A 15,482-nucleotide genomic window follows, 5' to 3' on the forward strand; every position below is an offset into this window, starting at 1 on the left:
CACGGGACAGGGACAGCCCCGTATCCCAGAGGGAACACGGGCACACGGCGCGCCCCGGACCCGCTGGGGTGAGCGGGGCCCCGCGCGGGGCTGGGCGGGGCCTTGACACCCGGCCCGTCTCGTGCCTCCGCGCTCGCGCTCCACCCCCCCGCCCCGCCCCGCCCCGCCCGTGGCGCTCAGTCGTGCGTCAATGCAAATGAGCGGCGCGCGCGGCGAAGGGGCGGGGCGATCCCGCTCTGCCCCCGCCCCTAATGAGCGCCTGACGGGATCGCGGGCGGCAGAGGAAAGCGGCGTCACCGCTGCCCCTGCCCAGGCTGTTGGGATAAAAGCCAATCGCACCCGCTGCCGCAAAACGAAGTAAAATATCTTTATTTCAGGTGTTTGTCCCTTCACGGTAGACAGGTCGTCGAAGCCCAATGAGTGCCTTCCTTACCCAAGCGGCCCACAGGGCTGTCACCTCCCCCTGGCTGAAGTGGTAGCACCCACCCGGCTCGTCGGCGCCGGGGGGGGGGGGGGGGGGGGGGGCGGGCTCCCGGCCTAATGCATTATTCATGAGGGAGCAGGCCCATAGGCTCATTACCAGGTCGGCCGGGCCGGGGCGGTGCCTGTGACGTCACTGTGACGGCTGTTCCGGCTCTCTTAAGGGCGCCGCGGCGACTCCGAGCCGGCAGCGGGGCTGGGGTGGGGGCGGTCGGGGAGCGGCAGCAGCCTAGCTGAGGAGACCGGGTCGCCTGCCCTGTGGAGGTACCGGCGGCCTCCTCGCCTTCCCTCCTTCCCTCCCCGCCAGTGCCAGGCCCGGGAATGCCCCGCTCTCCCCCTGCGTTGCGGTGTGGCGGCTGGGGGGTCGGACGGAGGAGTTGCTGTCCGGAGGCAGTGACCTGTCCGGGCGGATTTCTGATCTAGTGGATCCCTGTGGGTGCGACTGTAGGCGGGAAGGGCCGCCTTACCGGGGGTCCCAGTAAACGAAAAGGAAAAAGAAATCTCCGATAAAAATGGGCTCGTATCAAAAAGCTGCTATATTTTTAAAGCAGTACAGTGGCGTTGATGGCAAAGAAGAAAGCTTTATTCTATAAATTAGCTGTTTTGGGACTTGCATAGTGGTTTGCGACAGGCGGGTGTTCAAACTCTCCCCCCAACCCTTCGCCACAAAGATTAGTAATTATCTTTGTCTCTTTAGTGTGCTGGGGTGGGGGGTTCACCTCTGCGCCGAGCCGGTGTCAGGGGAGCTCCCGCAGACGGCCACCCCAGCCCCTGCCCACCGCCGGATCCTTCCCCTCCCCGGAGCGGCCGCAGCCGCCTCGCCTCATTCCTCCTCCTCCTCCTGCCCCTTGCTGCCCGCTGTAGCCGGTTTGTCCGGCAGCCTGTCCGCCGCTGCCTTCCCTGTTTCCCCTCAGCGGCCGCTGCTGCGCATCATCAAAACATGCAGGATGAGCTGCTCCTGGGGGTGACACAGCAGCAGCAGCCAAGCAGCGAGAGGCTGGGCAGCAGCCCCGCGTCGGGACACCCCCCTCTCGGCCACCCCTCCTCTGACTTTAAACCCTGTCTCAGCCCCCACCAGGATTTAAACAAGCAGCAAGCGCAGCAACCACAGCCGCCGCCTCCTCAGCTGAGCCAGAAGAGGAAAGAGTTTAAGCAGCAGCTCAGCAGCCCAGCCCAGCTCGGCAGCAGCCACCCCCTGAATAACCACCACCCCCCAGACTATCATCACCACCCCCCTCAGCAGCAGCAGCAGCAGCAGCAGTTCAGCCACCCCACTGACAAGTACCAGCAGCAGGAGCACAGGCAACAGCAGCACCTCCAGCTCCTCAGCGCTCACCCCCTGAAGCCGCCGCGGACGGGGGATCACCCGCACCACCGGCCCGTCGGCCCCGCCGAGCACCAAGGCGGCGCGGACAGGGGGGGTTCGGAGAGGCTCGCCCCTTCCTGCCCGGGGGGATCGGCGTCCGCGGACCCCAATGTGGGGGTGGCCGCCGCCTCCTGCGTGAATCCGCCTCCGTCTCCTCGTCTGCAGGCGAGAGCCAAGCTGCCCCCCATGGAGTCCCCCCCGAACAGCCACTTACTGGGCAGCCCCGGGAACCTCCTGCCCGGCGGGCTCGGCTCTGGCTTCAGCAGCCTGCAGAGCCCGGAGATCCCCAGCCCCCATCACCAGAGCGGGGGCGGCTCCTCCTCGGCGGCTTCCCCTCCTCCTCCGCCGCTGCCCGGCTTCGGCACCCCCTGGTCGGTGCAGACCTCGTCGCCGCCTCCGCAGCAAACGCAGCAGCCTCCGGTCTCCAGCGGCGGTGGCGGCGGCGGGCAGATAAGCGCGATGCCGCCCCCCAGCCCGGAGTCCGAGACCAGCTTTTACCCGGGGATCCCATCATCGATCAACCCCGCTTTCTTCCAGAGCTTCTCGCCGGTGTCTCCTCACAACCCCTGCGCTGGGCCCTTCAGCAGCCCCTTCTCGGCCGCCGCCCCCCCGCCGCCGCCGCAGATGAATTTACCTCAGCAGCAGCAGCAGCAGCAACAGCAGAACCGGAGATCCCCTGTGAGCCCCCAGCTCCAGCACCAACACCAGGCGGCGGCCGCCGCCGCCGCTTTCCTGCAGCAGAGAAACTCCTACAACCACCACCAGGTACCGGGCGGCGGCCTCGGCGGGGAGCCGCGGGGCGGGGAAGGGGGACACGGGGGGGGGGAACGCTGCCCTCGGCTGGCCGGCCGCGGCAGCCGGGTGGTTTCGCTCTCGCCGGCGCCGGGCGAGGCTGCGCGGCGGTGACAGCCCGGCGGGGCCGCGGCAGGGCGGGGCCGGCCCGGCGGGAGGGAGGGCACCTGCGCCCCCCGCCCGGTGCGGCGCCGGGCGGCCGGAGGGGTCGGGCCGGAGGGGGCTGCGGGCAGCAGCCGCCCTGCGCTCGGCCACTTTGCCCGCCCGTTCCGGGTGGCGGGTGCCGGGGTAGCTCTTCTGGCCCTCCTCGGTGCGCCGTCGCCTACCGAGGGATGCCGGATTTTTTTCGGGACGAGAAGAGAGGGTTTGCTCTTAAAAAAAGAGCTCAAACGGCCCTGTTGGTATCTGTGAGTTTCGCCGTGAAAACGCCCCCCTTGTCTCCCCAGCCGCCCGCGGCAGGCGCGGTGTCCCCGGAACAATGAGCTTGACAGCTCCGGCCGGCGCCGCCCCCCCGGGCAGCCCCTTCCCCAGCCGCGGACCGGCCCTCGGGCGGGCTCGGTCGGACGGGCACGGGTCGCCGAGAGGAGAGTCGTGCGAAAGTTGACACCGTACTGCTTTTTCATGGGTTTTGACTGACATTGCTTGAATGGGTACGAGAGAACAGCGCAGTGTTTCAAGTTATGGTAGTTCTGTGACCGATTTTAATCCGATTTTAATCGAGGGGTGTAACGATCCCCTGTTAAAATGGAAGTTTACGTTTTTTTACTGGATCAGAATATTATAAGAAATCAGTAAGAAGGAAATCGGTGTTAGTATTACCAGCTGTTGCATAATAAGCCCATTTTGCTCCAATAATTTGCTCAGTTATGAAAGGCTGAAGTTAAATAGGCCTCATCTTAATTTTTTTTCATTCTAGTATTAAATCCTGTCAGATTTGATCGGCGGAGATTCGTTTGTATCAGAACTGGAATCTCACATTGTGTGCCTGTTCAATAACTGATTTCGATGCATTATGCTTAGGAGCTAGTTGTCCTTAACGTCTGTAATAACCTTCTTAAAGCAAATTCCAAGCAATTCTCCAGCAGTGAGGTGTACAGGAATTTTAAACAGTGCCATGACAGCATAGCTAGCAATATTAGAGGCTTGTTAACATTTGGCATTATCTCGTAAGGTTTGTTTCATAATAGAGTACCTGCCTCTCCCAAAATTCCAATGCAAGCGTTCCAAGTTTTACAACGTAATTATCTATAATTATATAGAATAGGATGTTTTCCTGGTCGCTTGACCAAGAATGGTTTTAGTGGTTTTTTGGTTTGTTTTCTGGGGGGTGAAGGTGGTGGGGGTGTTACAATTTTATCATTCTGTCTTCAGAAAGTTTTCTTTTACCTAATATATAACATATTGACATGCTTTAAATTTTTATTAGAATTGCAGCTTGAGGGTTGCTTGCAGCTAAGCTGAGAGATAAAAGTACTGTGTTTTCACTTCACAGAACTGAATTTAGAATCGTCACACGCACCCCCATTCTATTTCTGTTTGAGAAAAAGCGTTTCCAAGAACAGTCAGATTTGAAACTACTAAATACATTTCTTCACTGTCAGTCATGCTCAGTGGGTCCACCTCTTGGTAATATGACAACCACTATAGGTCACTTTTCAGCAGAAGTTGTAGCTTAGGAATAAAAACTTAATCCTTTAAAAATCTTCTTTCTAAAATCTTCTTTCTTCCATTTTCATATTAGAGAATATAGTGCACTTACTGTAAGTGTATTTACATACACTTGTATAAAAGTGTCTTTATGTAAGTGTAAGATACACGATACCTAGATGGGGAAAAAAAAAATTATAGAGTACACCCTGCAGAATCCCATAGACTCATTACTCCAGAAATTGGTCTGTTCATGACTCCAGAAGTATTTGAGCAGTGGCTTCAGAACAATGCATTTTAATGTGGAAATGTTAAGATAGCTCATTCAAACAGATTCTCTATTCAGTAGTCAGTGCTGGTTTTGCTCTTATATGGTAATACTGAGACAATAGTATTTAAAATACTTGGGAGGGGGAATTAAATCTGCCATTTAAATTTTTAAATTTCTACTCACTGCAGTGAAATACTACTCACTGAGTAGCAATAATTATTAGTAGAAATATGAATATTATTTTAATAATTTTTAAATCTTTTTAAAATTCTTCTGTTACTTATGCAGAGATCTCATCATACAATATCAAGTAATGTATGATAAAAACTGGTCTCAGGGTTTTTTGTGACATGGTTTTACACCCTGGAATTTGTCTTCTGCATAGCTTTAAAAATGCTACGAGGTACTAAAATGATAATCAAAATTGGTTGCATAAGGTGTTTACTGGGGAGGCATATGGGGGAGTAGGAATGACTTTTTTTTTAATGAAGCTGTGTTTTCTTCCTTGCCTCAGTAACTAATTTGCATGTTATCAGGAGAGAATGGTTCATAGAAATCTCTGCACATGGCTTACTTGGTGGTTGGTTGTTTTGGGGTTTGGTTTTTTTTAAGTAGAAAAGCATTTCAAGTATTTTCAAAATAATATAAATTAATCTTTCTTTTTTAGCCTCTTCTGAAGCAGTCACCCTGGAGCAATCAGAGCAGCGGCTGGAGCACGGGAAATATATCCTGGGGAGGAATGCATGGCAGAGACCATCGTAGAACTGGAAACATGGGAATTCCAGGAACTATGAACCAGATCTCTCCTTTGAAGAAGCCTTTTTCTGGTAATGTCATAGCTCCTCCTAAATTTTCTCGCTCTACTCCATCACTGACACCAAAATCGTGGATTGAAGATAATGTTTTCCGAACTGACACCAACAGTAATACTCTCCTTCCTTTGCAGGTAAGGATGGTATACCTGGTGTGTTCATAGTCTTGTATAGCATTTTTACTTCATTCATTTTAAATGAGAATTAAACAGTGGTTGCAGCCCTGATACTTGGTTTGAAAATTGTGTTTCTGTATTATTTTTGGTCTTAAAATAATCCCCATGTGTTCAGTGTATTCAGCAATATATGATCCTCACAGTTGAATAAGAATATTGATTGTCAAGAAAGATGCAAACTGTAGGCGCTGGTGAAGCAATAAAACATAGTATGTTTAATCCAGCAAGTATTTTCTGCCTGTGGTAATGCTTATATTCTTACAAATTCCTTTAAAACTCAAGGTTTTTTTGTTCGTTTGTTTGCTTGTCCTTGTACATAGGTTTTCTTACTTTTGTAGATGGTTCTCGAGTCTTTGTCATGTTTGTCTTTTGCTGGTATTTTAGGGTGATGTTTGTGTGTGAGATCATTTTCCTCCACATTTTAGCACCTTTTGTTTTTGTGTTGTCTGGAAGCCCTGTGATTTAGAAGCGTTAAACAGAAGGATGTGTCTTAGAACTAAAGATCTGGATTCACCTCCTGAATTTTGCCAGTGACATCTTATGTGACTTTAAGTCATTTAACTGCAGCCTCAGTAACCTCTTGGTAAAATGTTATTTTTCCTATTCTTACCTATATTAATTTAGTCATTCCTTGTTAGCAGAGGCCTTTCGTTTGTCATAATCGTGACCACATTTGAGCTGTATTTGCATAAATGGCAGTCTAACACTTATGTAGCTGAGGTAGTCGGAAGAGGGTGCTCCTTGGGACCGGATTTCCCACTAGAATTCTGGTTTTTCTTACCAGTTTTCTGGTGAATTTGGCACAGGAGGCCATGTCCTGACTCTGCCCAGGTGTGCTCTGATACTTGTAGTGTTTTTGAAGCTAACGTGACTTTCGGACATGCCGAAATTATGCTCCAAGTACATGCATTTGCCCATACTGTGAAAACAGGTTCCATTAAGTAGCCTTGCTAGCTAAAATATCGTAGTAGAATAATCTTTTATGTGGGTAGAAAGATGGGGGAAAAAAAAGCTGTACTCTTCAGGAACTGTGTTGTATTAAGTAAAACCTATTAGAGATTGATAATGCTTTGCAGTGCAGGGCAGCAAAAATAGTAGAAAGTAAATGCTGAAATCTGTCCCAAAGATGTTAACCTAAGGGACAGATACAAAAATATTAATCCCATCATACACTGAAACCGCTGTGACACACACACTGGAATTCATATGCAGCTAAGCACAAGTTGTGAATGTATTTGCTTATGCAGTATGTCTTACGAGTCCATATGACCAATACTTTGAACTTTCAGAAGCTTCTACAGTGGTTGTCTAATACAGATTAACTCATTTTATGTGTGAGCAAGTGTCTTGTGCATTTAGGCTATCATGTAAATAACTTCTGTGTAATAGGGTAGAAAAGAAATCCTTGCAATTTAACTTTATAATACCTTAATATTTCTGTGTAAGGATTGGGGGATTTTTTAAAATGTCAGAGTGAGAAGTTGGGCATTCTCAATCATTGGTCACACCTATGAGCGCCAGACCCACCAATAAAATAGGCCTGTTTGGATATCTTTATGCTGTTGATCTGTCTATGCTTAAATCTCCGTGACATGTATAAAGTCATAGTTGCAGAACACAGTAAAAATAAACCTCTTTGAAGGGTTGCAGTGTTATCTACTGCTATTGTGGAAACACTAGATGTTTCCATAAATTACTTTGCTACACTGAAATCGTGTTCTTGTTTTTCAGTTAGTACACTATTGCTATGTGATTAATTCCTTGTGATGACTGTTACATTTTTCAAGTCATAATGAAAAAGTTAAACAGAGCTTGGAGGTCGTGCTTCTTTTCATCAGGCCTTGTTGGCAATTGCAATGCTGTCAAACACCCATCTTTGCTGATTTGCGCTGTGCTTGTCTCCTTCCATAAAAGGCTGTGGTATTTAGATTGAGAATTCTTAAAGATACAGTAGCAATTTCAGAAAATACTGAAAAATAATACTAATTAAATCTTGTGCCATTTGGAAAGTATAGCACAAAAGTATTTGTGTGTGTAGAAGTTACCTATCTCTTCCAAGCTTCCACAGAGCAAACACATTTTAGCATGCATGTTGGATACATACTGCATCATTTACAGTTTTGCAGAATATTTGTTTCTTTGGCCTAACTGCAGTTAAAATTTTGTAGGGGAGGGGACAAAGCACCTCTCTTCCAAACTTCAGCTAGCTCAGACTTAGCAATTAAAAACAGCTTAGAAAAGCTAGTGCTCTCAGAGACTAACTTTGTGTATATCTTTAATGTTCAGCTACCATTTTTTTAAAATGCTAAATATTTTTGCAAAGTCCAGATAGCGTTCAGCATGTCGTCTGCTGATCCATTTTCTGAAAAACATGTACCTCATACAAACAAGATAAACCACAGAGGAATTGTATCCAAGCTTGAAGCTTTGCCGTTCCATCAAACTTTTTTATTATTTGGTATTGGCATTGATGTGTGGTCCCCGGAATAGAAGTGACATCAATTCTGATTAAAAACTGCATAACATTAAATTAATATACCAGTGACAATGAGTGTCCTTTACTGATAACTGAGTAAACTATTATGAGTATTGCTTGTAGGGATGAAAGCAGATTTTCTGTACTTCCTCGTTAAAACTGAAACATATCCCATGTGAAGTTGAATTCACAATGGCCACATTAGTTGCAGCAAAGCCGCTTTTGCTTACGAAAGTTATGAAAGTCATCCCTTAGGATTTTTAAAAAGTTCAGCGGTTTGTTTTGGTTTCAAGTAAAAATAATTAAACATCATGGCAACACTGATTTAAATGTGAGCAAATAAAGCCTATAGCCAAGTTTTTCTTACGTGGCTCACTGTGAGAAGCTGTTTTGCCTTTCTCATGATTTTGAGATGATACTAACTGCATCAAATAAAGTTCTTTCATAGACATAAAACCTTGTAGACATAATTTTTTCTGAGTTCAGTCATACTGCTTCCACCATTATAGGTACTTCATATAGGGAAGGGTTGTTGCCTTGTACTTGAAACATTAAAGGAACAGTTAGAAATCTTGTCAAGTATTGACACCGTACAACTTAAGCATTTAATTGAGGGGCTTATTTCTCTCTCCTTAGAGAGAATCTAGGTTCCTTATTTAGATAATCTAATTCTCTAGAAGAACGTACCTGGCACCACTGACCTTACACAGCCCTTGGGATTGTACTTTAGGCACTTACATTGCATTTCAAAAAGTCAGAAAATATGAATATTCTCTTTTATTCCCTTACCTAAAGTACAAAAAAACCCCAATTATAGGGTACAAAGCTGAAAATATATTTCTAAACCTTTTGATACAAGTGTTTTTCCCCAAAAAAACATGCTCCAGGCATTTCTGTAAAAAACCACAAGGACAGAGATCAGTGTTTTGTATATCCATTTTTTTGATTTATATTTCTTGTACAATGAAAATAATTAACTATTTCTAAATTTTTATTTTTTTTAAGAACTGCAGTATCCTGTTTTGTTTGCAAGCTTAGTTTTTCTTACCATCCTGCAAATAATCTTACTAAAACACGTTAAAAATGTTCAATACTAGACATCAGTGTTCAACTATTTTCATTCTATGAAAAACACTGCATTCTATGAACAGGAATTTAATTTCTGTGTCCCTTTTGAATTAAGGAAATACACTGCGTGTCTAGGTGGTTTTCACCTTGATTTGTCCTTCCTGTTTGTTCAGACAAACAGTGTGTAATGTTCATGGTCCTAAAAGCTGAGTGTTGTTATTCTGTGTTTAAACATAGCTCTCCAGCTGGGGATTGGTATGGTAAGGTCGCATCTTGTACAAATGCAGATTTTTCTTTTTGAAATGTGCTCAAGTTTTTGAAGAAAGCCAATCACATAAAAAACAAAATGTGGTTTAAAATTGTATGTCACAACAGGTGTTAGTTTTAGGTACTTAATTTAAGCTGCTGTCCTGTTCTTCTGCCTTAGAATCACTTCAATTTGGAGAATTTCAAATTTTTGATATGACAGTTTTAGTACAATTTAATACCACTTCACATTTTCAATGGCTGATCTAGATGATACACATACCAGTGAATATTAGGTGAAGTGCAAGTTGCTAAAGTTGGATTCTTAATGCCATGTTTAGACTCCTAAATGTGTGGCCCATTTTTTCAGAAGTGCTGAATATTTGGCAGCTGATGTTAAACTTTAAGGCATTGAGATTATCTAGCTGCAAAGTTTTCTTACTCTTCACAGCAGTATAATTGTCCAAACACTGATCTATAAGGCAGGCTTTACCAGTTTATTTTTTAATGAGGCTATGCTGGAACAGAACAGTTCAGGGTTTTTAATGCAGTGGATTGATTGCCTGGGACTGATTAAAATGACACACACAACCAGATACTTGTGTTTGAGGACCATACTGGGGATATCTCTAATTGGGGAAGGCGGTCTATGACCATGCTTTTAACTTCAGGTTCACAACCTTTGAATAAATAGTATTAGGAGCTGCACAGATTACACATTCAAAGGACTCAGTTAGTGAGAAGTTTGTGGTGCTTACCATACAAATGTTTTTATGATTTCATATGAACTTAGACTTTCCTCCCATTATTTAAATTTGCTTCAGTTATACAGCTCATTCTATTAATGCAATACAAAATCAGAATTAGTAAAATTCAACAAAATATTTAACAACCATGATAGTATAGCAGTGATGTGTATGCTGAGTATCTTATCTCACCTTGTTCTCTGCGTTAAAATGAGTATGTTCTCACCTAGGATCCATCCAAAAGTACATTTGCTATATGTGCTGATGTATTTGCATTTAAGTACTCAAGGCTGAATAGATATTTCTAGATTTGGGGCAGGGCTGTGAGAAACCCAAAACTTGAGTAACATCCTCCCTTTCAGGTGACTAATGTCCCTTTAGTTATTTCATTGAAACTATTAAATACAAATTTTCTAGATTTGCCTTGAAAGTCAAGATTGCCAAGACTTTAATCAATCTCCATAGTCTGGTGTCTGGTTGTTTCCAGGTTATGAATACATATTCTTGAGCTGAAGCACTTCAGTATTTTAAAATGCTTATGTAGCTGGGAAGTAGGTGTGTCTTTGCCAAAGGACTCGTTTGTGGTGCATTTTAGGCTCAATTTAGTTAGCTTACGTAGCTGGTTGTGTCATTTTAGCTTTAAACACTTCGTTGTCAGGATGACCGTTCACAGATGTCTACCAGACATCTTTAGTTCGTCTTTACCACTAATGACACTGTGAAGAGTAACCAAGCAATTTTGGGTGTCTACTTTAAGCCTTCCTCCTTGCTTTTTTATAGAGCTAAAATTGTAGTTTCAATAGGTTTTCATATTAAGTTTCTCATTTACAGTGGTTATGGTTTCAAAAAGGGGCTTATGGTTATAGTATATCCTCACTAAAATGAGAATATTGAAGTTTAGATGTTAGAGATATTTTAGAATATGTATGTAGGAATTGTTAGATTATTACTTCTAACATTAACACTGAATACTATATTCAGGTACTTTTTAAAGTGTGGATACTTTATTACTAAATCAGCTGTCACTTTCTAGAAAGTCTTAAAGCACATTTCGATTCAGGTCACGTTTAAGGTGAAAATGATGGAACTTGGTGAAAACAGTGGAGCTTGTTAACATTTTAGTTTGGGAAGCAATTTTAAAAAGGTTTCTTTAATTTAGCTTTTAACAAACTCAGTTAGTTCATCAAGGTCAAAGTTAGAGTTCTTTTTTGCAGCCAAGACAGACCATACTTGAAATGACTATAAGCTTTATGACTTCTGTCTTCAGCTCCCATCTCATGGTGCTACATTTCTTTAGAATATGAAGAGACGTGTCAAGATCATACCTTAAAGATACTACCATTTACAGATTTTAATACCTATGTTAGCATTCTAATTTTTTACTTCAAATAGTCCTCCAAATCAGTAGTTTAAAGCATGTGTTCAAAATTCAAAGGTGTCAGACTTCTTAACTATGAACTAATGTTTGTGGTTAAAAATTAACAAAACTATTCACCACTCAGTAGCTTTGGTCCTTGTATTTGCTTTATGCATAAGAGACAATATATGAACTTAGAAGTGTGAGTGCAGTTTCTGCAAATGCTCAAACAGGATAATCTTTGCATAAATTGCACGGGTATATTTAGAAGTCCTAAATAGAATATGCCTAGAAAAACTGTTGTTCATCAGTTTAGTATGGAAACTTGCTCTTCAGGGAAAGCTGCCCTCCTCCCATTTGTGCATATTTAGATGCATGGCTTGGGGACTACTTCTCAAATGCACGCTCTTCAGGTGTATTCTGCATGACACTGTCAAAAGCCCGTTCTAGCACTTGTGTTCTGTGGGAAGGGTACTTTGTGCTTCTCCTATTCCTAAAATAACTACCACTTTTCTGTAAACTTTCTTACACGGACAATTTTTTACTTAACCATATCGCTCAGGCAGTTGTACCAATCTGCTGTACAAATGCAGTTATGATTCTCATTTGGGAAAGGTAGGTCAAGCAGGATGCAAGTGTTTAGACAGCTAAAAGTAAAAAACTAGTCTGAGAATTTGTAGTGCTTGGGAGAAGGTAACTATCAGCTCTGAGGGAAAAGAGCTAGCATTTTGTTGTGACATTCCACAGAGATACAGACCTACTGACACAGCAAAAGTTCACTTGGTTCTTAGCACAGGACTGATGAGCCACAGAGCTGAAGGAAATGAAAAATACTTTACAGGAATTCAACCTTGACAAAAGGTGCTTTGGGAGTCAGGATGATAGAACACATGTATTAATATACATGCTTAGGATTGGGAGTTAGGATGATAGAGCACATTTATTAATATACATGCTTAGGTATCAGGGCCTTTTGCCCTACTGATTATCTTTAGTTTCATTTTTTCAATGTGGTTGATAAGCATTTACCTTCAAAAACAATCTGGAACTATCTTTAAGACAACATGGAAGTAGTTCTAATTTTTGGGACTACTTCTATGTTGTTTTAAAAGTAGGTCCAGGTTGTTTTAGAAGATAACTGTTTATCAGTTGCGTTGAAATAATGAAGCCAAAGGTAATCCTAATTCTTGGGACTGTTTCCACATGCATGGAGATCTGGAGCAATCGTGTTCAGTGGTACTGCTTTTCGTGCTTGTCCCAAAAATTGACCAAAACCATAATGGAAGTTTTCTGATTTAGTTGTGCATGCTGTTGTAGAATTGTACCCTTTCAGCAGACCTTTCTAGAAAATACTTGCTGGTGTGTGACTTACATTACTGAAATACTTTTAAGTTCTGATTTGAAATTAAAGCTTCCTATTTGCATAGATGATAACTGTTCTCTTCAAAGATATAGTGTACATATTTGGGAAGCTCAAAACAGTGTTGTAGCATTATAAAGTCAAGAGGCACGAAGATTTAAAATGAACCTTGTACCCAAAGAATGACCTACCTTTAGAGATAGTTACATTCAGATAATGTTGCTTCATAGCATGCAATTCATCAGTGTCATTTGCAATAGAGATTGAAATTTTGAAGCAGTGATTACCAAGATACTACCCAAACTCACGAGTGGGTAGCATGATGTGTGGGTAGTGGGATAGCAGAATGCAATTCCCATATTTAAATCCTGCTGTACTTAAGTGTATTCACAACATTTTTATATTGTGCTGTGCCTGCCCCATTTTATGTTTCCACTGCCCAGAGTTAAGTAACACAAGCCAGGGAAACAAACCACAAAATTTCTAAGGTGTAAAAAGGATGGGAAAAGCTTATTATTTCTTCTCCTTCTAGCAGAGCAAGACCTTTCACATTAGATACACAGAACTTTCAAAATACAATGATGCAAGGGTGAAGTTAGAATCATTGCACCATGTCACCCAGTGGAGCAGTTTACAAATAAATTGCGAACACATTACATGTTTTCCTTTTCCATTTCTCTGTAAGATTTAGGACCAAGTAGTCAGTTTTAGGAATGAACCGTGGTTGACCCTTTTCTTACAGGCTCCTGCTCCACAGAGTGTCATTAAGTCTGTAATAATGACCATTTCCCAGACAGTCATGTGTTACCTCAACACATATTTATGTAGCAGTGATAAAAAAATAAATAAGAAAATATGTAATGAACCTGTAACAAAGATAAAACACCATATACTGTTCAGTCTGGTTTTTACCAATACTAGTTCTTTTCTCCTGTCAATTACAGAGATAGCAAAGCATGTTTTGTCTTTACTCAGCACTGGTTTTTGCAAGAGCACTTACTACCTACCAACTAGTGCCTTAAAATGACTTTAAGACTTCATTAAAAATCCTGATGAGATACCTTCTGAATGCTAGGGGACAGTAGGGAACAGATCCAGCTTGGTCAGTGCTCACACCTTCTATAGACAGCAGGTTTGCTGTGGTAAGCTAGTTCTTTTCATTGTGCTATTGAGAAACAAACCTCTAAGGGCATGGAGGCAGATTAGTTGCTTTAGTTTAATTTTGGTGGTTCTCAGGGTAACTAAAGAACTAAATGAAAGCCAGCCAGTCCCAAAATAAAGGTTGCTGTGAGCTAAAATAGTGCTGGGGACTTGCTGGCACACTGAAACCAGGTTGAAGACTGCCTAATGACGTGTCAGTGGCATTTGGTCTGGGATACAGCAGGAGACAAGAGAAACCTACTTTTTTTAATGTATCATTAAAATTGTCAAGGGCTTCCAGAAATACTAATTTGATTAGATCCTTTATTTTCTAACAGATTGCTTACCCAACAGGAGCCCATTACTCTTAATAATTGTTCGAGGTAGAAGGAGGTGGGGAAAAAAGGCTTCTGCTTCTTCATCCCAACATTGACTAAACTTTCTGAGAGATGAATGTAAAACCCTAGTTTCATCATGGCAAAGCTGATCATAAGTCATAGTGTGTGATTCATAGAAAAATTCTGTTCCCAAGTTTGCTTTTTTACTCCTCCAGTGTGAGGAATACCTGCTTGCTGAGGGACGTAGTTTGAAATGAATCTATGGTTCTGCTAAACCATCACAGAAAGTCACAGTAAGCGTGGATCATATACCTTTTGCCCCCATGGTATACATACTAAGTGGATGGCTGCATCTTTAGGGAATTTCACCAGTCCTGGGATGTATATGATGTATTTCATCCTACTCTGCTGAATTACAATAGTGCAGACAGAAGACAACAGTAAAATTAAGGCACGATTATAGGATTTAAGTGCAGTACAGTCTAGCCAGAAGCCTTGAAAGTAGAAGAGATTATAGTTTTACACAAACTATTTTCAGTTTCTGAAGGGTATCCCAGAAAGACCAAAGAATTTAGAAGTTACCTTGTTTCTGCGTGTGTAACTTGGGTGTATTGGAAAACATGGGAGAAAATGTCTTAGGTAAAACAAAATCAGGGAAAACATTTATAGTTCATTGCAATAACTTTTATTACTGTGAGTGAAAACATATTTAAAGACAGTATGGTAACTTCTTAATATTCATGTGTGAAAGAAATTGTCCTCTATAAGGCTGATAATCTGTTAGTATGATTTGTGACATTTTCTGTTCATAGTTTAGCTTCAGTTTTCCACCCTTTAACCATTAAGTGCTGACCATTTGTAACTCAAGTCTTTGTACGCACAGGCCCTGAAGCCAGCAAGCACAGCCTTGGCAGGGGCTGGTGGCTCATGCTGGCCTCTTGGCCAAGCACCAAGAAAGTGCTCTCTTCTGTGTGACATGACTGCCCTTCTTGTCCTGTACTTCCCCACCTTCCTCACTATTTTACTTGTGTGTGAAATGAAATTGAACTCTTACAGACATTAGTCTCCTTCATTAATCAGCCTAATGCATAACTCTGCTGTGGATCACTAGAACTGATTCAAGCAGTTCTGAAGGAAACAGGCAATCACAGGCTGTCAAATGCAAACACAGCATTTGTTCACACTGCCTCTCTAGTTTTATATTTGG

General features: G+C 43.2%; 1 protein-coding gene and 1 long non-coding RNA gene across 6 annotated transcripts in view; one reads left to right on the forward strand and one right to left on the reverse strand.

Moving 5' to 3' along the window:
* Nucleotides 1–2,554, reverse strand: part of LOC116444685 — a 143,523-nt gene extending 140,969 nt beyond the window's left edge. Inside the window, exon 1 of the long non-coding RNA XR_004240444.1 lies at nt 2,481–2,554. This is a non-coding gene — a long non-coding RNA (uncharacterized LOC116444685). The remainder of the gene's footprint in view (nt 1–2,480) is intronic.
* CPEB2 (cytoplasmic polyadenylation element binding protein 2) overlaps nt 681–15,482 on the forward strand; it is a 53,995-nt gene continuing 39,193 nt past the window's right edge. For 2 of the 5 annotated variants that reach the window (XM_032110333.1, XM_032110335.1), the window contains exons 1-2: nt 705–2,611; nt 5,224–5,502. In XM_032110333.1, coding sequence (XP_031966224.1) covers nt 1,421–2,611; nt 5,224–5,502 — 1,470 coding nt within the window. In that variant the 5' untranslated portion in view covers nt 705–1,420. Of the gene's footprint in view, nt 2,612–5,223; nt 5,503–15,482 lie in introns of all 5 variants that reach the window. The other 3 variants (XM_032110331.1, XM_032110332.1, XM_032110336.1) reach the window with 2 other exon arrangements.

Source organism: Corvus moneduloides, chromosome 5 (genome assembly GCF_009650955.1).
Source record: "Corvus moneduloides isolate bCorMon1 chromosome 5, bCorMon1.pri, whole genome shotgun sequence".
NCBI lineage: Eukaryota > Metazoa > Chordata > Aves > Passeriformes > Corvidae > Corvus > Corvus moneduloides.